Source organism: Somniosus microcephalus, chromosome 5, assembly GCF_052327205.1.
Source record: "Somniosus microcephalus isolate GS21.2 chromosome 5, FLI_Smic_1.0, whole genome shotgun sequence".
NCBI lineage: Eukaryota > Metazoa > Chordata > Chondrichthyes > Squaliformes > Somniosidae > Somniosus > Somniosus microcephalus.
In genome coordinates, this window is record NC_140991.1 from 41,389,794 (window position 1) to 41,416,516 (window position 26,723).

Consider the following 26,723-nt stretch of genomic DNA (forward strand, 5'->3'; position numbering starts at 1 on the left):
CTTCTCCCCCCTCAGTCCCTCATCTTCTCCCCCCTCAGTCGCTCATCTTCTCCCCCCTCAGTCACTCATCTTCTCCCCCCTCAGTCACTCATCTTCTCCCCCCTCAGTCCCTCATCTTCTCCCCCCTCAGTCGCTCATCTTCTCCCCCCTCAGTCACTCATCTTCTCCCCCCTCAGTCACTCATCTTCTCCCCCCTCAGTCGCTCATCTTCTCCCCCCTCAGTCACTCATCTTCTCCCCCCTCAGTCACTCATCTTCTCCCCCCTCAGTCACTCATCTTCTCCCCCCTCAGTCACTCATCTTCTCCCCCCTCAGTCACTCATCTTCTCCCCCCTCAGTCACTCATCTTCTCCCCCCTCAGTCACTCATCTTCTCCCCCTCAGTCACTCATCTTCTCCCCCCTCAGTCACTCATCTTCTCCCCCCTCAGTCACTCATCTTCTCCCCCCTCAGTCACTCATCTTCTCCCCCTCAGTCACTCATCTTCTCCCCCCTCAGTCACTCATCTTCTCCCCCCTCAGTCACTCATCTTCTCCCCCCTCAGTCACTCATCTTCTCCCCCCTCAGTCACTCATCTTCTTCCCCCTCAGTCACTCATCTTCTCCCCCCTCAGTCACTCAACTCCTCCCCCCCCAGTCACTCAACTTCTCCCCCCCCAATCACTCATCTTCTTCCCCCAGTCACTCATCTTCTCCCCCCTCAAAGTCATTCATCACAATTATACCATTGGAGCTGTTACAGAATTGATTTATGAATGACTTCACTCAAAGAACTAATGAGAACTTACTGTTACCGATGTCATTCAGTTTAATTGTCACACTGTGTGACATCAGCCGGTATCTTGACAGTAATCCTCTCGCATCGCATTCATCACATTAATAGAGAGTCCGAGCCTACAGACAAAACCCTCTTTCCCATCCCAGTGTGACTCTGTATGCTCTTCAGTGGATGATTATCAGATTACCTTCATTGATTTGGATATATTAGCCTTCTTCACGCCTTCAGGGTTAAATTCAAACGGATTGCGCTTTGTGGCAGGAAAGAATGAACATAGAGGGTTAACAAGTTGCACATGCAATGCAGCGACGGTATTCTGTTATAGCAAAGAGATGAGCACAACATTCCACACAGAAATCTCTGAACAGAAATAAAATGCAAGAATTTTTAAAGTGTAGCGTAAAAAGATCCCCAGAAACCATTTTTGTTTAGTGAGTGACAAGGAAAGTTGAAGTGACAGAATGTAGCTGCCAAGTCAGGTGTTAAAGTTGTAAAAGACTTTGCTTCAAAATTGTAGGTTATTAATATATTTAAAATTCACCACAGTGAAAGCAATCACAGCTTTTTAAAAACTGGGCAGATTGTGTGGCCATAAGATTTAAAGGAACAATTCTGAAACACAGACAGGTCACTTGTGGTAAAGCAGAAAATGCTGGAAATACTCAGGTCAGGCAGCATCTGTGGAGAGAGAAACAATGTTAACGTTTCAGGTCGATGACCTTTCGTCAGAATTGTTCTGACGATAGGTCATCGACCCGAAACGTTAACTCCGTTTCTCTCTCCACAGATGCTGCCTGGCCAGCTGAGTATTTCCAGCATTTTCTGTTTTTATTTCAGATTTCCAGCATCCGCAGTATTTTGCTTTTGTGCTTGTGGTAAAGCAATTAATTTGCAGACAGGTGAAGATTACAAGTTGCACAATTTAAAAAAAAAAGTAAAACCAGGGTACTGGTGGGATTAGTAGTGACAGAGGACCTGGATCTCTGTTCAATTACAGACTTAAAAGAAAATGGAAACTGACGATTCTGCAGATAAAGATACCTGGTCCAGTCCCCTGCTCGGGCTGAATTACCTGATGCCAATCAATCAATCAGACAGTAGTGGTGGGTGAACAGCGACATGAAACATAAGCCATGGTGAAACAAAAACTAGAGAATACTGCAAGCACTCAGCAGGTCAGTCATTTTTTAAAATATTTTTTTTATCAATATCAGCCATGATTCTGGTTCTGACTGTGATCATGCAGAGTGATATCAACAATTGGAATGGACTTCAAGATAGAGTGGTTGAGGTGAAAACCCTGGAATCATTTAAGAAACAATTCGATATTTGGATAAGCATTATTTAATCGGACAGAGTCAGCATGGTTTTACAAAGGGGAAGTCATGTTTGACAAATTTGCTTGAATTCTGAGGACGTAACAAACAGGGTGGATAAAGGGGAACCAGTGGATGTGGTGTATTTGGACTTCCAAAAGGCATTTGACAAGGTGCCACACAAAAGATTACTGCACAAGATAAAAAATCACAGGATTGGGGGCAATATACTGGCATGGGTGGAAGATTGGCTATCTAACAGAAAACAGAGAGTTGGGATAAATGGTTCATTCTCGGGTTGGCAATCAGTAACTAGTGGTGTTCCGCAGGGGTCAGTGCTGGGACCCCAACTCTTTACAATCTATATTAACGATTTGGAGGAAGGGACCGAGTGCAACGTATCCAAGTTTGCCGACGATACAAAGATGGGCGGGAAAGCAGTGAGTGAGGAGGACATAAAAAACCTGCAAAAGGACAGACAGGCTAAGTGAGTGGGCAAAAATTTGGCAGATGGAATATAATGTTGGAAAGTGTGAGGTTATGTACTTTGGCAGAAAAAAATCAAAGAGCAAGTTATTATCTAAATGGAGAGAAACTGCAAAGTGCTATAGTACAAAGGGATCTGGGGGTCCTGGTGCATGAAACACAGGAGGTTAGTATGCAGGTACAGCAGGTGATCAGGAAGGCCAATGGAATCTTGGCTTTTATTGCAAGGGGGATGGAGTATAAAAACAGGGAAGTCTTGCTGCAGTTATACAGGGTACTGCTGAGGCCACACCTGGAATACTACGTAGTTTTGGTTTCCATATTTAAGAAAAGATATACTTGCTCTCGAGGCAGTTCAGAGAAGGTTCACTCGGTTGATTCCGGAGATGAGGGGGTTGACGTATGAGGAAAGGTTGAGTAGGTTGGGACTCTACTCATTGGAATTCAGAAGAATGAGAGGCGGTCTTATCGAAACATATAAGATTGTGAGGGGGCTTGATCGGGTGGATGCGGTGAGGATGTTTCCACTGATGGGTGAGACTGGAACTAGGGGGCATAATCTTAGAATAAGGGGCTGCCTTTTCAAAACTGAGATGAGGAGAAACTTCTTCACAGAGGGTAGTAAATCTATGGAATTTGCTACCTCAGAGAGCTGTGGAAGCTGCGACATTAAATAAATTTAAAACGGAGATAGAGTTTCCTAGCTGATAAGGGAATAAGGGGTTACGGGGAGAGGGCAGGGAAGTGGACGTGAGTCTAAGTTCGGATCAGCCATGATCCTATTGAATGGTGGAGCAGGCCCGAGGGGCCATATGGCCTACTCCTGCTCCTCCTACTTATGTTCTTATATTGCAATGGGAAGAGTGTAGGGTTGCTCATCCCCCGTAGTAACTAATACTGAAATACACCGTCTGTGAGTATGTTTCCGCAGAAGAGCAAGTGTAAGTGTGACAATCTGTACTCAAGTTTTCCAAAAAAAAGTGTTTTGGAATTGCACATCAGTTTTCTATATCAGAGCATGCACCAAAAACAATAACCATGCTCTGCAAATTGGGTCGAAACAAATAAAAATGATTTTCCTGCATTAGTGTCAATCCACACTGTAGCACTACACACAAAAAAAAGCAAACAGAATGGAGCACTCACAAAAAAGTCTCTAAAGATTGAGCTAGTATTTTCACAAAAGACTAGCCCTGCTGCTCTCCTCTCTCGCAAGTATCCACACCCAAAGTTTCCTTCGTAGACATTCTTAAGGAAGATGGAAGTGAAAGAGAAAGCAAAGAGTGATGGGGTTGGACAGGTACGTGCTGTAGGGAAAGGCAGAATGGAATGTAGGAACAGCCAGTTTATTGTAAATAACAGCCAGAGATTGAGAGAAATAGCAGCCAATGCATTTAATATTACATATATATATATATAAATATATAATGAAATTAAACAATGCACAATTTGGATTTAATATTCCTGTCAAATAGTGCCTGCATGCACAAAAAAAGGAACATGGCTTCTCAATCACCGTGTAGAAATTTGCATCAAATTCAACAATTCCCAAACTTGGAAATACTGTACATCTTCACATCAAGATGCTTCACTTGATAGAGGTTCCCTGCGTAAAATGTTCACAATTCCAGATTTTCAGAAGTGCATTTTTCTCCACTCATTGTAAGGGAAGGGAATCACAACCTTGATTCCTTTGCAAAGAATCATGTTGGCAAGCCCCACGAGGGTGAGATCTCTCATGATAGGAAGTCCTACCTTCATGTGATAGGACTTAATTTCACAGAGAATGGTTAGTTCAGTGCCGGAAGTGAATCAAATATCGGGCCTTCCAATCCGAGGGAAATGATACAGGAATAATGATTGAGCCAAGTGCCAATGTCATGAGGGATAACCATATTGGTTGAGGATGCAGGGCCCCCAGGAGCTTTGCATTGTCACAAACCCTAAATTTACTCAGTGTGATACAATGCATGCCCGCAAACCAACCGAAGGAATGAGATTAGTGCGTATACTGCAAAATTGAACTGACTTCAGAAATGAGGATGGATTGGAAAACCTGGAATACCATCACATCGGAAAGTGTGCCTGACCTCCGATGATCTCCAAGTGCAAAGATGAATTCGAGAACAAGGGGAAATTAATATTTGCTGAAACAGGCTTGGTCTCTCTTCCAATCCTTTGTTTTGAAGCCACTGGCATTTTATAAAGAACACTTTAGCGGTAACTCCATTACCTCAAAAAGAACCTATCCAGTAAAGCACCACAAAATGCTGATTTCAGCATTGCAAAAAGCCTGAATACTCACCAAAGAACAGATCTGAGATCCTCAAACGGGGAGGGAACACTACCATTAAACAAGATCAAAAGCTTGAAGCACACCACCAAGAGACCGTTACGGAAACGTAAAAAAATAGAACTAGAATTTGAAAAGCTTTCACGAGCTATTTCCACATCTAATCAGTACAGGGAATTGTGCAAGATAAAATGTCTAAAAGTTTCCTAGCTTGTACTGTGCAATGGGAGAAGCAGGTTTTAAACTGTAGACAGAGGTCGAAGGTGGGACTCCCACGCTGGGAGGCACAGTTGAAATTTTGACCCCAGCTGTTTGAGCACTCTACTTGAACGAATATGGGTCGGGTGGCTGGTTAGATGAATTTTCGCTAAGAGCCTTTGATCTCAGAGGGAGAACAGTGTCCCCACCGTGTCAGTGGCTCAAGAAACTCTAGGTGCGGTGGCCAGCCAGACGCCTGCAGCGAAGACCACTCTGCACTCTGGCAGATAGTGCCATCAGTGTCAGTATCTTGAGAAAATGTGAAGGGGTGAAATTAAAGTTATTATTTTAAATAAACTATAAAATCTTCAGGCAACCAGACACATTGGAAAAAATTACAACTGTTTTTTCAGCATTCAATGAAGAGAAATCAGCAGAATGCGTTCAGGAACAAACATAGCAATTGACATTGAGTACATACATTCAGAAATACTAACTTGTTAAAAACCTATAAACAATAGCCCATTCAGAAACCTGAAAGCAGGAGTCCAATTTAACACAAAGATTAAAAATACAGGAAACTTTGTGCTATCCGGAGGTGAACTATCCGGCAAGCTGGAGCCACCGGCAAAAATCAGGAGCCGTTTTTTATTCTTTTTGTTTGTTTTCTTTGCTTTATTTGAACAGTCAAGCTCTGCAAGGTCTGTAGTTATAGCAACAGCTTTAGCTACAGAGGCTCGCAGCCACACCCGAGTGTTTAGAAGCTGTTGCTAAGCAACAGTGTTTGTCGTCAGATACGGAGATAATCTCCGTATCTTTCAACATTAACTCTGGAGTGTCCGGCAGTTTTGAGGGAACGGCAGCAGCTCGGTCCCGTGGGTGCCGGATAGCACAAAGTTTCCTGTAGCAAGGAGGAGATCCCATGTCATTCTAAAAGATACATACTATCTGTATTTGTGACATTGAGCATGTTCAACAAATTTGTTACTGACCAGCTGCCAAGAATGGGCAGGTTGAAGATTTAAAAAAAGTTGCATAACTCAGTGAATAGCTATCGATAGATGAAAAATAATATGACAGCACAACTGCATCATGGCATCAGTTGCAGCAGCTCAAGAAAATAATGATTCTTAAAAATAAATACATTTCCACGTACTGGGAGATTCTTGGCAGAGTCCAGATAGACGATGAGTAAGGCAGAGGAAAGCCCATCATTGGCTGTTCCTTTAATAGCTTTAGTGCTAGCCATAGCCTGGAGAACAGAAACAATAAGTGGAGTTTTACATTGTGCTGGTTTACTGCACCAATATTGGCATAAACACACCAAATTTCAGATTTTTTTCCATGGTCGTAACACAATCAAGTTACAGTCACTACAAGGCTCTTCAGTTCATTGACATTCTTAAACTAAGTAACAGACACGGTACAGATTAGATTTAGTGTGCCATCAGCAAACACTCCCTTGTAGGCTCAAGGGAGATATTATTTGGAGGATTGAAGCTTCTTAAGGGAATAGATATATCACAGGATAATGGGCCGGAATTTGCGGTTGTAATGACGGTGAAACTGTCAGGGTTCACCGTCATTACTGTGTAAATCTGACAGCAACTTCTGGCATCGCAGGTGCAGTAAAACACGGAAATCCGAAAGTTGCTGTCAGTGATACCCTGCTCCTCCACAGGATGCGTGGATGCAGTCTTCGCAATCAATACAGAATCAGTGAATTGATGTGAACTTCAACTTTGTATGCGCTATTCTCACTGTAAAAACCAATGAAAATGTTAAGCCTTGTTCAATCAGGAATAACTGAGTTCTAATGGCGTACCAAGTCATAATTACAGTCGAACAACCTCTCTGTCCCTGAAAAACTAATTTTACAAGTGGGGAGTCTCATTCCCTCAGAAGAACATTTAAACAATGCATGATTTTTAAAATAATAAAAAAACATTTTTTTTTAAAAGTTTATGATATTTCATAATCTGTTACTTCTGTATGGTATGTGCTGAATTTTTAATAAAACTAGGTATGATTTTGTCTCTTTTTTATACCTCTAAGCATATGATGAGCAAATCAAAGTGAGAGCATAAGCAAGAGTGGAATGGGTAAAGGTTTATTCACCCATCGAGTCCACTCTGTCCAATGTAGCAATGGGATCACTGTTTTCAAAATTTACTTCGAGTTGTTTCTTAAAAATGTAAGGTTTAGTAAAATAGTGTTAAATCTGAGAAGCCTGGTGTACTGATTGGAGAAAAATGTCTTCTGCACATGCAAACATCTCACCTGGAGTCTGACTATAAGGGAGCAGTTAGAACTTAGCATAAAAAACTGCATTTTTTAAAAATTGGCATCAACTTGCACCGAATGTGCCCATATCAAATTTAGGGGGAAGAAACACTATTAAAACGTCGATATAAACTTCGGATTTAGTATCCATTGCCTATGCCTTGAACTGAAAATAATGGAACTTAATTTGATGTACCTGAGGCAGTTGGTCAGCCACCGGCAGCAGAGAGAGCCACTCCAACTTCAAGTGCAGCTTTCCTTTGCTCACCTCATCCAAATCGAACCACTGCGAAAGGATAAAATGATCAAACACCAAGAACAGTGGGCGCACGGGTCACAACCAACACCAGCTACTGTACTACAGTTCTGTCAAAATGCAAAAGCTTCCCCAGTTCCCTTCCATAATTAAGTTAACTCGGTACTTTAGAGCCCATTTGCTTCAAGCAATAAATTACAAAATAACAATTTGTTTCTACTTGAAATAGGGCCAATGCATATGACCCAACACAATTGTATATACCTGATCAACAAGCTGCTCCTTCTGAACTTCAACAAGGTCAATCATAAGGCTGCAATGAGAAGATACACATGCTTTATAAAACCAGTGTCCTGAAAACAGTTCAACTTTTTTTAAAAAGTTCAAGGTTTCTGTTACATTAATTTATTTATTCTGGCAATGCCCATCCTCATTTCGCTCCTCAATACTCCTTTCCACCATTCAGTTCCCTTTTTCATTTGGGAAGACAGAGCTTTGCAGGGGAATGGCTGTGTTCACTCACCTACATTGGCACCAGGTCCATCAACACCTCAAATTTTAAAATTCTTATCAGAGTGTTCAAATCCCTCCATGGTATCACCCTTCCTTAATTCTGTAACCTCCTCCAGCGCTACAGCCCTCCGAGATCTCTGTGTTCCTCTAACACTGGCCTCTTGTACATCCCCCACTTCCTTCGCCCCACCATTGGCAGCTGTGCCTTCAGCCATCTGGGCCCCAAGTTCTGGAATTCCCTTCCTAAACCTCTTTGCCCAAGGCCTCTTCTGCCTGTTCAGATGAATGTAAAAGATTCCATAAAAACCTAAGAAATACAGGAAACTCTTCTTTATCCGGCACCGACGTGGTGCCGGTTTATCAAAAAGTCCGGATTACAGAGTTATAGTTAAAAGGTACGAGAGCTCCGTACACAGTAACAAATCCAGGCTTCCCTGTTGCTTAGCAACAGGTGCAAGAAGCCCGACCACAGACCAAGCGTCCCTGTTGCTTAGAAACAAATGCAGAAACCCCTGATTACACAGCCAAGAATCAAGAAACGGCCACTAATATGAAGAAAAACTTAACTGAACCTACTCCTGAATTTTGCCGGTTAACCGAGATTTCCGGTTGTTTGGGTGCCGGTAAATCGAGTTTCCTGTAGGAGCAGGAGTAGGCCATTCGGCCCTTCGAGCCTGCTCCACCATTGAATAAGATCATGGCTGATCTCCTACCTCAACTCCACCTTGCTGCACTCTCCCCATGTCCCTTGAATCCCTTAATATCCAAAAAGATATCAATCTCTGTCTTGAATATACTCAATGACTGAGCATTCACAGTCCTCTGGGGTAGAGAATTCCAAAGATTCACAACCCTTTGAGTGAAGAAATTTCTCCTCATCTCAGTCCTAAATGGCCGACCCCTTATGCCGAGACTGTGACCCCTAGTTCTAGACTCCCCAGCCTATTTCTGTAACCTCCTCAATGATACTATTCTTAAGGCTAAAGGGATCAAGGGATATGGAGAGAAGGCAGGGACAGGGTACTGAATTTGGATGATCAGCCATGATCTCATTGAATGGCGGAGCAGGCTCGAGGGGCCGAATGGCCTACTCCTGCTCCTATCTTCTATGTTTCTATTCAGATGAGAGTTGGGGCGTTCTCTTGGTTTCTTGAGCAGCCTTTATCCCTCAAACACATCACCAAAAAACATTAACTGGTCATCAATCTTCGTGTAGGCTGTGTGGCATTGCTGTGCACAAATTGGCTGATATATTTTGCCTACAAAATAACAGTGCATACACTTCAAAAGTAATTTGTTGGCTGTAAAGAGTTTTGGGATGTCCTAGGCAGTATATAAATGCAAGTTCTTTCTTGTATCACTCTCTGCATTTTACAGCTATCTACTGGCAGAGGGAAAAATAATTTAACCAGGCTTCCTGTTTCCAATCACTATCAAATGACTCCTGTTGAAATTGCACATTAATTGGGCATCAGGTGAGGGCACAGTCAGGCTCATCTATAATAATCCCCATGGTATCGCCCTTCCTTAACTCTGTAACCTCCTCCAGCGCTACAGCTGAGATTCGCATGTGTATTACATATTAAAATCAATGGGCTGGATTTTACCAGCCCTGTGGAGGCGGGTCTGCTAGGAAAATCTCCAAAAATGGGAGTGGGTCCCAAACCCGCTCCCAACTCGCTTCCAACCAATCTTCCCGGGAGTCGGGTCCCCGATTTGCGCAGGGTCCCGACTCCTAGAGGCGGGAAGAGCATTACAGCCACTTAACTCCCTGTTAACAGGTAGTTAAGAGGCTTTTGCCCCATTCTGAGCCTTCTCCTGCGGGCTTCCTGATGTCGGGGAACCCCGCCAGGGTAACTGAGGCGTGATGTGGGTGTACTGTAATTTTTATGTATATATGACAGCTGCAGAAGTGGTTTAAAGGATTCAATGGGACACTGGTGTGTATCAGAGGTAAGGAAAAGTTATGAAAGTAATTTTTAATGTGTTTAGATGTTTCTGCAGGTGACAAGCTGTGAAGTGTTTGTGTAGGCTCATCTCATCGGGAGAAGTGACAGATGGCTTCTGCAATCTCAGCTGCAGCTGCCATCTGTTCTATCCTAGGGAAAGAGTAATTGGAGAACCTGGGTGCAAGGGCTCACCTTTGGACAGTGATTGACAGTGTTTGAAAAACTGTCAAATCATCTGTCAAACACGTATGGTGCATATGCCTTTAAGAAAACCGGCAGATGAAGCATCATCAACTGACATCATCTGACCTTAATTGGCTGGCAAGCCCGCAGGGCGGGTTTAACAAGGCCAATCAGGGGAAAATAGCGTCAGCTTGTCAGATGTCGCTGGGGGCGGGACTGGAACCCGAATACCAGCAGTCCTGCCTCGAACTCGGTCTTTCAGGTAAGATTCCGCCCAATGAGTGGGTCGCAACATTCCATTTCAACATGCATTTAAAAGTCCTGTCAGGCTCTGTCGATGGGAAAACCCATAATAAAAGTGTCTACTTTTACCTGCAGCACCTGTTCCACCTGTAGGTGGTGCTGTGATATGGCATTTCAATGTTAAGGGCCAAATAACATTAGCTGCTAAAACTATAGCTCTTGCATACCATTTTGAGAGTTAACACCAAACAAAAACCTGGTACTGCAGAAGGTTGCTGGCTCTGGCCACTGAATGTCACTGTGGAGCACCCTAAGTTCTTGAGTCTCCATTGTCTCAGGTATGTTAGAATCATAGAATAGTACAGCAGAGGAGGCCATTTGGCCCATCAAGTCCGCGCCGGCTCTTTCGAAGAGCAATCCAGTTAGTCCCACTCCCCCGCTCTTTCCCCATATCCCTGCAATTTATCTCCTTCAAATATTTATCCAATTCCCTTTTGAAGGGTACTACTGAATCTGTATCCACCATCCCATCAGGCAATGCACACCAAATCCTAAACACTTGTTGCATAGAAAAGATTTTCCTCATGTCGCCGCTGGTGCTTTTGCCAATCACCTTAAATCTGTGCACCCTGGTTATCAACCCTTCAGCCATTGGAAACAGTTTCTCTGTATTTACTCTAACTAAACCCTTCATCATTTTAAGCACCTCTATCAAATCTCCTCTTGGCCTTCTCTGCTCTAAGGAGAACAACCCCAGCTTCTCCAGTCTATCCACGTAACTGTAATCACTCATCCCTGGAACCATTTTAGTAAATCTCTTCTGTACCCTCTCCAAAGCCTTCACGTCCTTCCTAAAGTATGGTTCCCTCCGGCTGGGGCCGAACTACAGGAAACTTTTTTTTATCCGGCACGGACGGGACCGACGTGGTGCCGGTTCATCAAAAATTCCGGATAACCGAACGCTATAGTAAAAGATACGGAGCTGAGAGCTCCGTATAAAGCAACAATGCCCTGTTGCTTAGCGACAGCTTAAGAACAACATCCACAAGTTGCAAGCGTCTCTGTAGCTTAGCAACAGCTGCAGCCACACCCTTGCCTTCCTCCATTTGTTGCTGTGCAAGTAATAAAAGTTACCTGAACCAACTCCTGAATTTTGCCAGTTAACCGACATTTCCGGTTATTTAGGTACCGGTAAATCGAAAGTTTCCTGTAGTGTTTTATATAGCTTTGGCATAACTTCCTGGCTTTCATACTCTGTGCCTCTATTTATAAAGCCCAACATCCCCCATATGCTTTATTAACTGCTTTGTTAACCTGTCCTGCCACCTTCAAAGATTTGTGCACCAACACCCCCAGCTCTCCCTGTTCTTGCACCCCCTTTAAAATTGTACCATTCCACTTGTTGGTGCAGGTAAGTATAGAAATTGTAAATAAATGTAAAAGTGTCAGTATTTTTTGGCCTCTTGCAGGTCTCCTCTGATTCCTCCCACCTCTTTCCACTGTGTGTACATTTTCTCAGAGATGTCCCACCTCCAGCCTCCCTAGTCAGTCACTAAAGCCACAAGCCTCTGGCTCCTGCCCAGCTACTTCCCCCTTTCCCCTCCCCAATGACCAGCCCCGCACATCCCCCACGCAGTCACTGAGCAGCAGTGGGGAAGGGCACTTCATTCCCATCCCCACCGACCAGCATTTTAGCCACGTCTCCGACACCTCCCCCTCATCACACCCCAAAGCTGCACCTTTGCCCTGATCTTGGCTGCTGCCCACTTTATTCCACTGAGCAGGGAAATTGTCCCCGACGCACTGACCTCCTTCACCACCTCCCCTCCCTACTAAAAGAAAAGTACGCATAGACACAGAGCGAATTCATCCACACATACTGCAGTGAGACACAAAGATTACGCAGAATGTTCTAATACAATTAAAGGTTATTAGTCTTTCATCAACACAATCCAAAGTGGCCATCTTTTACCTGCCAAGGAAATCATCTTTGTCTGGATCTTCATCAAAAAGTTCAATCTCAAGCTCCTGCCCTGGGTTTTCATAAACTAGTGCCTATAAATATATGTTTAAAAAGAAATTGAATTGCACCTGACAAAATTAGATCTCAATTGCTACAGACTATGCAATGAAACTGCTTATCCTGTGTACAGGAAACTTTCTGGTATCCGGCACTGACGGGACCGAGCTGGTGCTGTCCCATCAAAACTGCCATAGAAACCAGCGCTAATGTTAAAACATACGGAGCTTCTGAGCTCCGTGTGAAGCAACAAACCCTGTTGCTTAGCAACAGCTTCAAAACAGTCGGCATAGCTTGCAAGCGTCTCTGTAGCTAAGCAACAGCTTCAGCTAGACCTTGCAGAGCCACAACTGCAGAAAAAAAGCAACGAAAAGAAAAAGAACTTATCTGAACCGACTCCTGAATTTTGCCAGTGGATAGAGCTTTCCGGACATTTAACCTCCGGATAAACGAAAGTTTCCTGTAACATCTTAGAACAAAATATCGATGTACTAGTTTAAAAAGACCATGGCTTCCTTGTGACACCTTACAGTATTTTCACAAGGAGCTGTTAGTTTACAACACAGGGCTCTACCTAGGAGGGCACTATAGCCTCCCAAGTTGGTTACTTTCTATCCAGCCATTTGTTAATTTGGTTTCTTTTCTTCTCAGAATGTACAGTAAGCTGGATCACTGTAGCTCCAGGTTACTATATTCATAAAATTGAATAAAGTCTCAAAATGTCAAATTTTCAATTATCAGGGCCTAGCTGTATGGAACAGCCCAAAGTTCAAGCCCAGAACCTGCACAGTTCAGTCAGGTTTGGTCTTTTAATCCAAATTATGAAAGATTTGACCATTCTTTACTGAAAACTGCATATAGTCTTCTCCAGCTTTATGCAAAGAACATGTCACAAAACAAATTGTCAGAAATCAAAACAGTGTCTCTGGGAGGGGTTGGGGTGCCTAGAATGTGGATGCTTCTTTGAGGGAAGGGCATCAATTTTGGTAGCCCTAAGCGCTTACCTGGAATCTATTTAGGATCATAGAGAGAATCCTGGACATACTCAACCAGAGCTTGTGCAGGGGCCCTGTGAAGAAAGTGAAGAGCCATCCATCCACCAGGATCCATGCGGCATCCAAACCGGGAAGGTTGAAACTATTATTCAAAAGCCTTCGGGTAGGGAAAGCTGCTGTGTTAGTTCAAGGCCTGAGGAGAACTGCTCTGAAGAAGTCCCCAAGTAAGATCTGGGGCGTGTGGACAGTCTGATTTTAAAGTGGGCTTTATTGGATTGTATGGACCAAGACTAAACAAAAACATTGGGTTGAAGTACCTGAAATCACTAGAAATTAATTCAGCAAACCTATATGTGAATTAAATAGCTTTTGCTGTTGAGTTCCCTCTCTCTAATGTCTAATTAAATTAAGTACCTCAGTTAGCATATGGACCTAGTTATTATATAACAGTTCAGTGCCATTATTCAAAACTTTGGCTTGAAAAAGATTAAAAACATACTTCAGAATTAATTTTTGTAAGATGACAAAAGACATATGTCAAATCTCAATCATGTGGATTAAAATTTTACCTACTCATTGGAGTTCAGAAGAATGAGGCGCGATCTTATTGAAACATATAAGATTGTGAAGGGGCTTGATCGGGTGGATGCGGTGAGGATGTTCCCAATGATGGGTGAAACTAGAACTAGGGGGCATAATCTTAAAATAAGGGGCTGCTCTTTCAAAACTGAGATGAGGAGAAACTTCTTCACTCAGAGGGTGGTAGGTTTGTGGAATTTGCTGCCCCAGAAAGCTGTGGAAGCTACATCATTAAATAAATTTAAAACAGAAATACATAGTTTCCTAGAAGTAAAGGGAATTAAGGGTTACGGGGAGCGGGCAGGAAATTGGACATGAGTCTAGGTTTGGAATGGTCATGGCCCTGTGGGTAGTGGAGCGGGCCCAGGGGCCGTGTAGCCTGGTTCTGCTCCTACTTCTTGTGTTCCAATTCTGTGTTAGATTTCAGGAGATGGTTTTATTCCTGTTCCTGGCTGGGGTGGAGATCGCCTTTACAGAAGGTAAGTACTGTAGAAAATATAGGGACAGAGTGATCTCCTGGAAGAGTTTCGATCGCCTAGATGGGTCGGAGAGGAATTTCCCAGATTTTTTCTCCCAAATTGGCCATTGGGTTTTTTATCTGGTTTTTCGCCTCTCCCGGGAGATCACATGGGTTCGGGTGGGATGGAGAGTGATAGAAGATTTGAGGTTAGGATCAGATCAGCCATGATCTTATTGAATGGTGGAGCAGGCTCGAGGGGCCGATTGGCCTACTCCTGCTCCTATTTCTTATTTTCATATACATTACTGTAAATACTCCACATGTTTAAGTGGGCTTCCAATTAGACTCACTCTTGGGAATCTCACTCTTAAAATTACCCCAGTCTTGACTGACCTGGACAAGTGTTCAAGAGGTTCTGGAGAGTGTGCAGAATAGTCCAACTGCACATTACCATGGTCTACACAAAAAGAACTGGTTCAGCTGCTTGCTTATAAGAAGCATAGCTACCTCATAAACTTCGTTCCACTTTGGGCTTAGGCTTTCTTTGACGGTCTTGCTTTGGAACATCTGGTTACCAATACGAAGAATGCCGTATGGGTCAGATTTTCCTTTCACAAGTCCCTTCATATACATGTCCTTCCATTCCAGATCCTGAGCTTCAATGAAGTGTATTCTCAGAAGCCCCTAACAAATAAAAGAGCAAATATAAACAGCGAAATATAATAAATAAAATCTACAATCTAGCACAACAATGAGAGACTAATGAGTACTTAAGTGATTATAAGTTAGTAATTTCATTGAAGAATTCAAAGCATATCAGCTATCATGTGAACCTTAATTGTAGATAATATATACTTAGATTTTGTCTTTTAGGGAGGGGGAAAGTCACCAAGGAGAGTTAGTGTGCTTGGTCAATATTTGTATCAACAGTCTTGTATTGGTGCAGAATGACTTTCATACTTTATGCATTATACAAGCAGTTTTCCAGCTTCCCTTTCCTCTTCTGATTACATGCAGTTATCATAGGTGAACCAGTGCTGTGCTGTTGCTACGGAGCTCAATCTTTTCATCTATCCTTCATGCACGCACTTTGAGGATGTTTCACTGGACAGGGTGTGTGAATCTTGGCTGAATTTCCACTCCCTAGCCCAGTGATGCCAAAGCAAATGTCGTGTCCCTGACTTAGTAAGTCTAGCTCAGCACAAATAGAGGATCAAACCTAGCAGACATGGCTCAAGCAATTCACACACCTCCAGGACAAAGCAAAAGGGAAAGAGTCATGCTGAAGGGACCCCTGAATCTATCATTACAGATAACTTGTTTTTTTCCCCAGACAGCAAGTGATGAGAGGTTGAAAGCATGTCTGTATTTAATCCTTCAGAGGCCTGGAACAATTGGCAGTTGTCAACTCTGTGATCCATTTCAACTCCTTCTATTACCTGGGTGGGCTTTGTATCATCCAACAGCTGATTAGATATCTTTCAATGGGCTCCTAGTGCAACCATAGTGGGCGATTTTGCCAGCCCTGAGGAGGCGGGTATGGAGGCAGGACTGCCAGGAAAATGGCAGAATCTGGGAGCGGGTACCCATTCCGCCCCCAACCCACCTCCGTGCCATCTTCCCAGGAGGCGGGTACCCGACCCGCGTCGGGTCCCGTCTCCTCGAGGCGGGAAGGGGATTAGTGCCAATTAAGTGCCCGTTAACAGGTACTTTTTTGGCTAATCCCTATTTTGAGCCCTAAAGTGTGGGCATCCTGACAGCTCCGAACCTCGCCAGGGTCAGCGAGGCGAGCCGTGGGTCTGCGGGGGTCGGAGGGGCCGAAATGTGCACTGTGGAGATGAGTGCAAGTGTGGAGAGGTAAGTGTGTGAGGTGAGTCTGAAGTGTTTTAATAAGATTATTTACCTTTGCTTCTTCCTCCAGGCTTCATCCCTTTAGGTTGCGGAGCTGCCTCATCTCACCGGCAGAGAAAGCAGAATGGCCGCTGCATTGTTAAATGCAGCAGCCTTCTGCTTTCTGCTCAGGAAAGCTTTCTAAGTGAGTCTTGAGTAAAGGACTCAACTTAGAAGACAGACTGTCAGTGTTTGACAGCTTCACAGAGCTGTCAAACGATGACAATTCATCTGTCAAAAAAATCTTGACAGATGAAGTGTCATACGCTGACGTTCTCGATCACTGGCTTTCCCTTAATTGGCCTGCTAAGCCCGCTGGACGGGCTTAACGAGGTCAATCAAGGGAAAATAGCGTGGGTTGGCCGGACGTCGATGGAGGCAGGACTAAAAGGGGCAGCACGGTGGCATAGTGGTTAGCACTGTTGCCTCACAGCGCCAGGACCCGGGTTCAAATCCGGCCTCGGGTGACTATCTGTGTGGAGTTTGCACATTCTCCCCGTGTTTGCGTGGGTTTCCTCCAGGTGCTCCGGTTTCCTCCCACAGTCCAAAGATGTGCGGGTTAGGTTGATTGGCCATGATAAAAATTGGCCCTTAGTGTTAGGGGGGATTAAATACGTGGGGTTACGGGGATAGGGCTTGGGTGGGATGGCTGTTGGTGTAGGGATCGGGTGCTAGGGTTTGGATGATCAGCCTCGAAGGGCCGAATGGCCTACTCCTACTCCTATCTTCTATGTTTCTATGTTTCTAAAACCCGACAAGCAGTAGTCCCACCTCCATCAATTCCCCATTGATAAAATCACCCCCAAAGTTTCACAATGCAGGAGTGAATTCTGGCATCATTGCAATGGCTTCCACCCGGAGCGGTGTGTAGTAATACACAGAAAGGTAGAGGCTAACCCCTTTCAGCTCACAGTTTACAGAAACCAACTGAAATGTGTTTATTTTGCCACACTCCTAATGCTCTGCAACACCACACTGCCCTTCAGCCTGATCACTTAAAATTGCTAAGCTTTCCTAAATGTTAACAGCACAGAAGGCCATTTGGCCCATCATGCCTGTGCCAACTTTGCTACAACAATGCAAAAGTAATCCCACTGCTCTGCTCTCTCCCTCTGCTTCAATCTACGATACATTGTTAATTCATCAGCTGTAGGCATGTTCGTTAACAACTAACGGTTATCTCATCAAACCCCTAAAGGTAACACAGTATAAATCTTCAATTAAATGCTTCAATTTAAAATAAGTACAGGATTTTACAGTTGTTCTCAAGCCGTCAGTGCCCGAGAAGTCAGAGCTCTGGGACTTACTTTTGGTACAGGGAAACGTAGCTGAGCCAAGTGCACCTCATCCACCAGTGGTACTGTGATCCGATTGGGCAGCACCAGATAGTTGGAGATGATATCAAGGATGATCGTATCAGACATGCCACTGAGGGGAAAAAAGGACACAGAAATCAGGTTAAAGCCTTCCACCCAGAGACAACACACATTTATTACTCCATACATACATTAAAAATGGAAGGTCTGTGCACTTGGACTTCATACTCGGTTACAAATACAAAACCATGAAATGTCATCAACCCGAAATGTTAACTCTGTTTCTCTCTCCACAGATGCCGCCTGACCTGCTGAGTGTTTCCAGCATTTTCTAGTTTCATTTCAGATTTCCAGCAACTGCAGTATTATGCTTTCATCTTCTGCTTACGACTTGCATTTTCAACCTCCATTCTGAACTGGCCAGTTTACTCCAAGTTTCTGTGACCAAACAGCAATTAAACTCCAGATGACCCAAACCTCTGTTTACATAACAATTAGGTTTGTGTTCTTAGAGACACAGCTCCATTTTATCAGAGTAATCCACTGTGCATTACATGGTATAGCACATCTGGCCTTATTATAAGGGATGCTCCAGCAGATCCACTAATTACTGAAAAATTAACATACTGTACACAAATACTACTATACAAATGGAAGTTTTATTTGGTATAACAATCTTTGAGCAAATTTAATATCACAGCCTAAATTTATTCAGTTTGGCTCTTTAACTGAATAGATGGAGCAGATACATCCGTTTAGTTACCAAGCATATAAAATATGAATCCAAGAACAGGCTCAATGCAGATTCTTTCCACTTCAAGATACAACTCCAGAAATCAATCTTTAACAACTATTTTTGAGGGGGGGGGGGGGGGAAATCGAAAAGTTTAAAAAAGGGGGGGTTGTAATCTTTTTTATACATATTATATACTTAATTTCAAATTATAATCCTTATATAAACTCAGTGACATAGGTTCAAGATCTTGGTATTTAAATGCAGCTGACATAAATTGGAAGCCCCTAAAAATCCTACACAAAATCGATTTCTACTAGGTCGTTAATATACCCAATTTCAAGCGCTTTGCAGGATTATTAGCTTAAGAAAACCAAAACAGTACACAATGAAGCACCAAAACACACCACCAATACCGCTCAATTACATAGAAACATAGAAGATAGGAGCAGGAATAGGCCATTCAGCTCCTCGAGCCTGCTCCGCCATTCAATGAGATCATGGCTGATCATCCAAACTCAGTACCCTGTCCCTGCCTTCTCCCCATACCCCTTGATCCCTTTAGCCTTAAGAAATATATCCAACTCCTTCTTGAATATATTTAATGAATTAGCCTCAACTGTCTTCTGTGGTAGAGAATTCCACAGGTTCACCACTTTCTGGGTGAAGAAATTCCTCCTCATCTCTGTCCTAAATGGCTTACCCCTTATCCTTAGACTGTGACCCCTGGTTCTGGACTCCCCGACCATCGGAAACATCCTTCCTGCATCTAGTCTGTCTAGTCCTGTTAGAATTTTATAAGTTTCAATGAGATCCCCTCTCATTCTTCTAAACTCCAGCAAGTATAAGCCCAATCGACCCAATCTCTCCTCATACATCATTCCTGCCATCCCAGGTATCAGTCTGGTGAATCTTCGCTGCACTCCCTCCATGGCAAGAACATCCTTCGTCAAATAGGGCGACCAAAACTGCACACAATACTCAGGTGTGGTCTCACCAAGGCCCTGTCCAACTGCAGCAAGACATCCTTGCCTCTGTACTTGAACCCTCTTGCTACGAAGGCCAACACACCATTTGCCTTCTTAACCACCTGCTGCACCTGCATACTTACCTTCAGCGACTGGTGCACAAGGACACCCAGGTCTCGTTGCACTTCCCCTTCTCCCAATCTATTGCCGTTCAGATAATAATCTGCCTTCCTGTTTTTGCCACCAAAGTGGATAACCTCACATTTATCCACATTATACTGCATCTGCCATGCATCCGCCCAATCACCCAACTTGTCCAAATCATACTGGAGTTTCTTGGCATCCTCCTCACAGCACACACGCCCACCCAGCTTTGTGTCATCTGCAAACTTGGAGATATTACATCTAGTTCCTTCGTCTAGATCATTAATTAATATATATTGTGAATAGCTGGGGTCCTAGGACCGATCCCTGCGGTACCCCACTAGTCTGCCACTCGGAAAAAAAGACCCATTTATTCTAACGCTTTGCTTCCTGTCTGCCAACCAGTTCCCTATCCAAGTCAGCACCTTGCCCCCAATCCCATGTGGCTTAACTTTACACGCTAATCTCTTATGCGGGACCTTATCGAAAGCCTTCTGAAAGTCCAAATACACCACATCCACTGGTTCTCCCTTATCTATTCTACCAGTTACATCCTCAAAAAATTCCAGATTAGTTAAGCACGATTTACCTTTTGTAAATCCATGTTGACTTTGTCCGATCCTGTCACTGTTTTCCAAGTGCTCTGCTATTACATCTTTTATAATGGACTCTAGCATTTTCCCCACTACCGATGTCAGGCTTACCGGTCTATAATTCCCCGTTTTCTCTCTACCACCTTTTTTGAATAGTGGGGTAACATTAGCTACCCTCCAATCCATGGGAACTTATAGATTTTGGAAGATAACCAGCAATGCATCTACTATTTCTAGGGCCACTTCCTTAAGTACCCTAAGATGTAGATTATCAGGCCCTGGGGATTTATCGGCCTTCAATCCCGTCAATTTCCCTAACACCATTTCCCTACAAATACTGATTTCATTCAGTTCCTCCCTCTCATTAGACCCTATGTTCCCCGACATCTCTGGGAGGTTATTTGTGTCCTCCTTTGTGAAGACAGAACCAAAGTATGTATTTAATTGGTCTGCCATTTCTTTGTTCCCAATTATAAATTCCCCTGATTCTGACTGCAAGGGACCTACACTTGATTTCACCAATCTTTTTCTCTTCACATATCTATAGAAGCTTTTACAGTCAGTTTTTATGTTCCCTGAAAGCTTACTCTCATACTCTATTTTCCCCCTCTTAATTAATCCTTTTGTCCTCCTTTGCTGAATCCTAAACTGCTCCCAATCCTCAGGTTTACTGCTTTTTCTGGCCAATTTATATGTCCTCTCCTTGGTTCTTATGCTATCCCTAATTTCCCTCGTTAGCCACAGTTGAGTCACCTTTTTTGTTTTATTTTTATGCCAAACAGGGATGAACAAATTCTGTAGTTCATCCATGCGATCTTTAAATGTTTGCCATTGCCTATCCACCGTCAACCCTTTGAGTAACATTCTCCAATCAATCCTAACCAACTCGATTCTGTAGGCAACCACGTGTGCGATTCTGTCAATAAAAATATTATCCCTCCTTGTGCAGATTGAACCCTTTGGCCTAAAAATTCGGTTGATTTGCACCTCCCGTTAGCGCCCTAAGGGCGCTAACGGGGGGTGCAAAGCAACTGGCGCCTGGGCGCAGCGCCGCTAACTCCTCCTGTGAAATTCAGCGGGAGGTTAGCAGTGGTGGTAACCGTTAGCGCCCCTGACGATGACGTCATCGCCGTGCGCAGCGCCCCGCTCGCGATCTTTGGTGGCGCCCCCTGCATTACCGCCGGACGCTATGTCCGACAGGATCGGGGGGCCTACATGCGGCCGGGGTGGCGCAAATTAAAGGGGAGGTGCCGGGCAGCCATTTTTGTTGCTGGCCGCCTGCCAGTACCTGCCCACTTTGCCCCCCCCCCCCCCCCCGCGGGGTGCTGGCTGCGCTCCGTAAGCCTAGCACTTCTCGAGTGCCGGGCTCTTTTGCCGGCACGCCGATCCCTGTAGCCCAGCTGGGCCTGGGGTAGCGCTGCGTTAGGCCCCTCCCCTTTAATAAGGGGAGGAAGGCCTGCAGTACCGCACAAAGAGGGACGCGGGGTGCTTCCTGTAGCGCCCTGCATCCTTCTTGGGGCGCTACCAGTGAATTTCGGGTGCGGGGGTGCTAAAAGTAGTGCCCTGGCAAAGTTAGCGCCCCAAAGGGAGCGCAACCCACTTTTTCCCCCTTTGTGCCTTACAAGATAAATTACTGCAGAATGCTAAGCTGCGGCTGATGATCCACCACATTGCTCCACGTAACAACTAATGTAGAATCTCAGTTTTAGGTTGTAACCGAGTACCCTGAACTTCTTTTAAGGGTTTGAAGGTAGATTTAGAAGCTTTTTTCTCCCCCTTAGGGACAAGAATGGTTGGTCACTACTGGTCTAAAACTGTGCAGTACATTATAATTTTACTAATTTAGCAAATTTGAAGTGGGACTTTCCAGCAGAGGGCACCAGTGACTGAACATTCTGTTTCTCAATATTGTGGAATTCATTACCACACTGGACATTTGATCAATTATTTTACCATTGGAAAAAGAACTGAAAGTACCAGTCAACTAGAACCCCCCACCGGCCCCACCCAAAAAAATAAAAGCACGGGATAAATGGTAAAATTCTAATCTTAACAGGAAGCAAGTGCACCAGTAACCGATTTGGAGCCCCATATCAATTTTATGCTTTTGGCAATTACAGCAGTGATTCAGGATTGCTGGTACAGTATTTTTTTAATGTATTCTGATTTATACCGAGCACCACAATGGACAACTTATAGAAGAACACAGAGATAAATGCACAGAGTGGAATTACGTGCTTTTACAAAACAAACATTCTAGGTATTTGAACCAGTCCTTTGCGACCGGTTAGAGTGAACTACAGTATTAATAAAACGTCCAAACATAATTCTGATCCACCATTTCTATTCACTCCCATTACACGGAAGTCTATAGATATGTGAAGAAAAAAAGATTGGTAAAGTCAAGTGTAGGTCCCTTGCAGTCAGAATCAGGGGAATTTATAATGAGGAACAAAGACATGGCAGACCAATTCTCTACACAGATGTTGCCTGGCCTGCTGAGTTTTTCCAGAATTTTCTGTTGTTATTTTGGATTTCCAGCATCTGCAGTATTTTGCTATCCAATTAAATACATACTTTGGTTCTGTCTTCACAAAGGAGGACACAAATAAACTCCCAGAGATGTCGAGGAACATAGGGTCTAATGAGAGGGAGGAACTGAATGAAATCAGTATTTGTAGGGAAATTGACGGGATTGAAGGCCGATAAATCCACAGGGCCTGATAATCTACATCCTAGGGTACTTAAGGAAGTGGCCCTAGAAATAGTAGATGTATTGCTGGTCATCTTTCAAAATTCTATAGACTCTGGAACAGTTCCCATGGATTGGAGGGTAGCTAATGTAACCCCACTATTTAAAAAAGGTGGTAGAGAAAAAACAGGAAATTATAGAACCGGTAAGCCTGACATCGGTAGTGGGGAAAATGCTAGAGTCCATTATAAAAGATGTAATAGCAGAGCACTTGGAAAACAGTGACAGGATCGGACAAAGTCAACATGGATTTACAAAAGGTAAATCATGCTTGACTAATCTACTGGAATTTTTTGAGGATGTAACTGGTAGAATAGATAAGGGAGAACCAGTGGATGTGGTGTATTTGGACTTTCAGAAGGCTTTCAATAAGGTCGCGCAAAAGAGACTAGCATGCAAAGTTAAAGCATATGGGATTGGGGGTAAGGTACTGACTTCGATAGAAAACTGGTTGGCAGACAGGAAGCAGAGAGTTGGAATAAACGGGTCTTTTTCCGAGTGGAAGGCAGTGACTAGTGGGGTACCACAGGGATCGGTGCTAGGACCCCAGTTATTCACACTATATATTAATGATCTAGACGAGGGAACTAGATGTAATATCTCCAAGTTTGCAGACGACACAAAGCTGGGTGGGCGTGTGTGCTGTGAGGAGGATGCCGAGAAACTCCAGTACGATTTGGACAGGTTGGGCGATTGGGCAGATGCAGTATAATGTGGATAAATGCGAGGTTATCCACTTTGGTGGCAAAAACAGGAAGGCAGATTATCTGAACGGCAATAGATTGGGAAAAGGGGAAGTGCAACGAAACCTATGTGTCCTTGTGCACCAGTCGCTGAAGGTAAGCATGCAGGTGCAGCTGGCGGTTAAGAAGGCAAATGGTATGCTGGCCTTCATAACGACAGAATTCGATTACAGGAGCAAGGATGTCTTGTTGCAGTTGTACAGGGCCTTGGTGAGACCACACCTTAAGTATTGTGTGCAGTTTTGGTCGCCTTATCTGAGGAAGGATGTTCTTGCCATGGAGGGAGTGCAGCGAAGATTCACCAGACTGATACCTGGGATGGCAGAAATGATGTATGAAGAGAGATTGGGTCGATTAGGCTTATAGTCACTAGAGTTCAGAAGAATGAGAGGGGATCTCATTGAAACTTATAAAATTCTAACAGGACTAGACAGACTAGATGCAGGAAGGATGTTCCCGATGGCGGGGGAGTCCAGAACCAGGGGTCACAGTCTAAGTATAAGGGGTAAGCCATTTAGGACTGAGATAAAGAGGAATGTTTTCACCCAGAGTGGTGAACCTGTGGAATTCTCTACCACAGAAGACAGTTGAGGCCAATTCATTAAATATATTCAAGAAGGAGTTAGATATATTTCTTAAGGCTAAGGGTATCAAGGGATACGGGGAGAAAGCAGGGACAGGGTACTGAATTTGGATGATCAGCCATGATCGCATTGAATGGCGGAACAGGCTCGAGGGGCCGAATGGCCTACTCCTGCTCCTATCTTCTATGTTTCTATGCTGTTTGCAGCAGAATCTTCCTCAAGAGGATTAAGTTGCTCAGAAAATTTAATTACGGCTTAAAGCTTATGCAAGATAAATTGACAGGAAAGACTAGGATTTTTGCAATGGCTATTTTAGGATGAATTCTGAACTAATCCCCAATCATTCGAGCAAATCAAAAGGATACGTCAGTGCTAAATATCCCAGTGACAGTGCAGCTCGTATCGCTGTCAATTTGGTAGCCAGTGTGATGTTAAGGATGCCAAAGTGTTAAGCAGACTTCGAGAAATAAATGAACTGCCAGATTACAACTACAAGTTAAAAACAAAACAAAAAAAATGATTTAAACAGCAGATAAATAAGGAAAAAGATGTGCAAGGTTGTGGAAACTATGCCAAATGGTTGAGGAGAGTCAGCTCAAAAGGTGATGGATTTTGTCCGCTTCAAAATTAGGTGCACCAAAATCCTACTTTTTTTTGGATAAACGTTTCAATGGAACCAATGTGATAATACTTGCATTTATACTGCCGGATAGCATTGAAACATCTCAAAGTGCTTCACATAATGAATTACTTTTTTGGAGTGCATTGACTTTTGTTCTGATTGCAGTCTGTATTATACTGTATACGTTTCCTTGGGTATCTGGGAATTAAATCCACATTACAAACATCACACATCTGTATGATAACCATAGATACATAGATACATAGAAGATAGGAGCAGGAGTAGGCCATTCGGCCCTTCGTGCCTGCTCCGCCATTCGATGAGATCATGGCTGATCCTTTAATTCAGTATCCCGTCCCCGCCTTCTCTCCGTAACCCTTAACCCCTTTTGCCCGTAGAAATATATCTAATTCCCTCTTAAATATATTTAATGAGCTGGCGTACACTGCCCTCTGTGGCAATGAGTTCCACAGGTTCACCACTCTCTGAGTGAAGAAATTCCCCCTCATCTCTGTCCTAAATGGTTTAGCCCTTATCCTTAAATTATGTCCTCTAGTTCTGTTCTCACCCGCCAAGGGAAACATTCCTTCTGCATCCAGTCTGTCTAGACCTGTCAGAATTTTATACACTTCTATGAGGTCCCCTCTCAATCTTCTAAACTCCAGTGTGTACATCCCTAAACTACATAGTCTCTCCTCATAGGTCATTCCCGCCATTCCTGGTATCAGCCTGGTGAATCGCCGCTGCACCCCCTCCATGGCAAGAACATCCTTCCTCAGATGAGGCGACCAAAACTGTACACAGTACTCGAGGTGTGGTCTCACCAGTGCCCTGTACAGCTGCAGCAAGGTATCCCTGTTCCTGTATTCTAACCCTTTTGCTATGAAGGCCAGCATACCGTTTGCCTTCTTGACCGCCTGTTGCACCTGCATGCTCGCCTTCAGTGACTGGTGTACAAGAACACCCAGGTCTCTCTGTACTTCCCCCTCTCCCAATCTATTGCCATTTAAATAATAATTTGCCCTCCCGTTCCTGCACCCAAGGTGGATAACTTCGCACTTGTCCACATTATAGTGCATCTGCCATTTATCCGCCCAATCGCCCAGTCTGTCCAAATCGCTCTGGAGCTTCCTGGTCTCTTCCTCTGAGCCCACCCCCCCTCCTAGTTTAGTGTCGTCTGCAAATTTGGAAATGCTGCATCCGACTCCCTGATCCAGGTCATTAATGTAAATTGTGAACAGCTGGGGGCCCAGGACAGATCCCTGTGGTACCCCACTTGTTACTGCCTGCCATTCAGAAAATGAGCCGTTTATTCCAACTCTCTGTTTTCTATCTGACAGCCAGTTCCCTATCCACGCCAAAACTTTCCCCTTTATCCCATGAGCCTCAATTTTCCATGCTAATCTTTTATGTGGGACCTTATCGAAGGCCTTTTGGAAGTCCAGGTACACCACATCTACTGGCTCTCCCCCATCTATTCTACCAGTTACTCCCTCAAAAAATTCCAATAGATTAGTCAAGCACGATTTACCCTTTGTAAATCCATGTTGACTCTGTCCTATCCTGTCCCCATTTGCTAAGTGCTCCGCTATTTCATCCTTAATGATGGACTCCAGCATTTTGCCCACAACTGATGTAAGGCTTACAGGTCTGTAATTACCTGCTTTTTCCCTACCCCCCTTTTTGAATAGTGGGGTAACGTTAGCTACCCTCCAATCCATCGGCACTGTTCCCGAGTCTAATGAATTCTGAAAAATCATCCTTAGTGCATCCGCTATCTCTAGGGCCACCTCCTTCAGTACCCTAGGATGCATGTTATCAGGCCCTGG

The 26,723-nt window shown here is 43.9% G+C and overlaps 1 protein-coding gene across 4 annotated transcripts in view; it reads right to left on the reverse strand.

Moving 5' to 3' along the window:
* The window catches only part of LOC147117012 (extended synaptotagmin-2-like), a 274,396-nt gene that overhangs the window by 41,092 nt on the left and 206,581 nt on the right, over positions 1-26,723 (reverse strand). The window contains exons 8-15 of one of the 4 annotated variants that reach the window (XM_085987562.1): positions 17,747-17,867; positions 15,057-15,233; positions 12,468-12,550; positions 7,872-7,920; positions 7,548-7,637; positions 6,225-6,320; positions 3,724-3,825; positions 963-1,025 (exon numbers count right to left, since the gene is read on the reverse strand). In XM_085987562.1, the coding sequence (XP_085843688.1) occupies positions 963-1,025; positions 3,724-3,825; positions 6,225-6,320; positions 7,548-7,637; positions 7,872-7,920; positions 12,468-12,550; positions 15,057-15,233; positions 17,747-17,867 (781 nt within the window). The remainder of the gene's footprint in view (positions 1-962; positions 1,026-3,723; positions 3,826-6,224; positions 6,321-7,547; positions 7,638-7,871; positions 7,921-12,467; positions 12,551-15,056; positions 15,234-17,746; positions 17,868-26,723) is intronic. The other 3 variants (XM_085987564.1, XM_085987563.1, XM_085987566.1) reach the window with 3 other exon arrangements.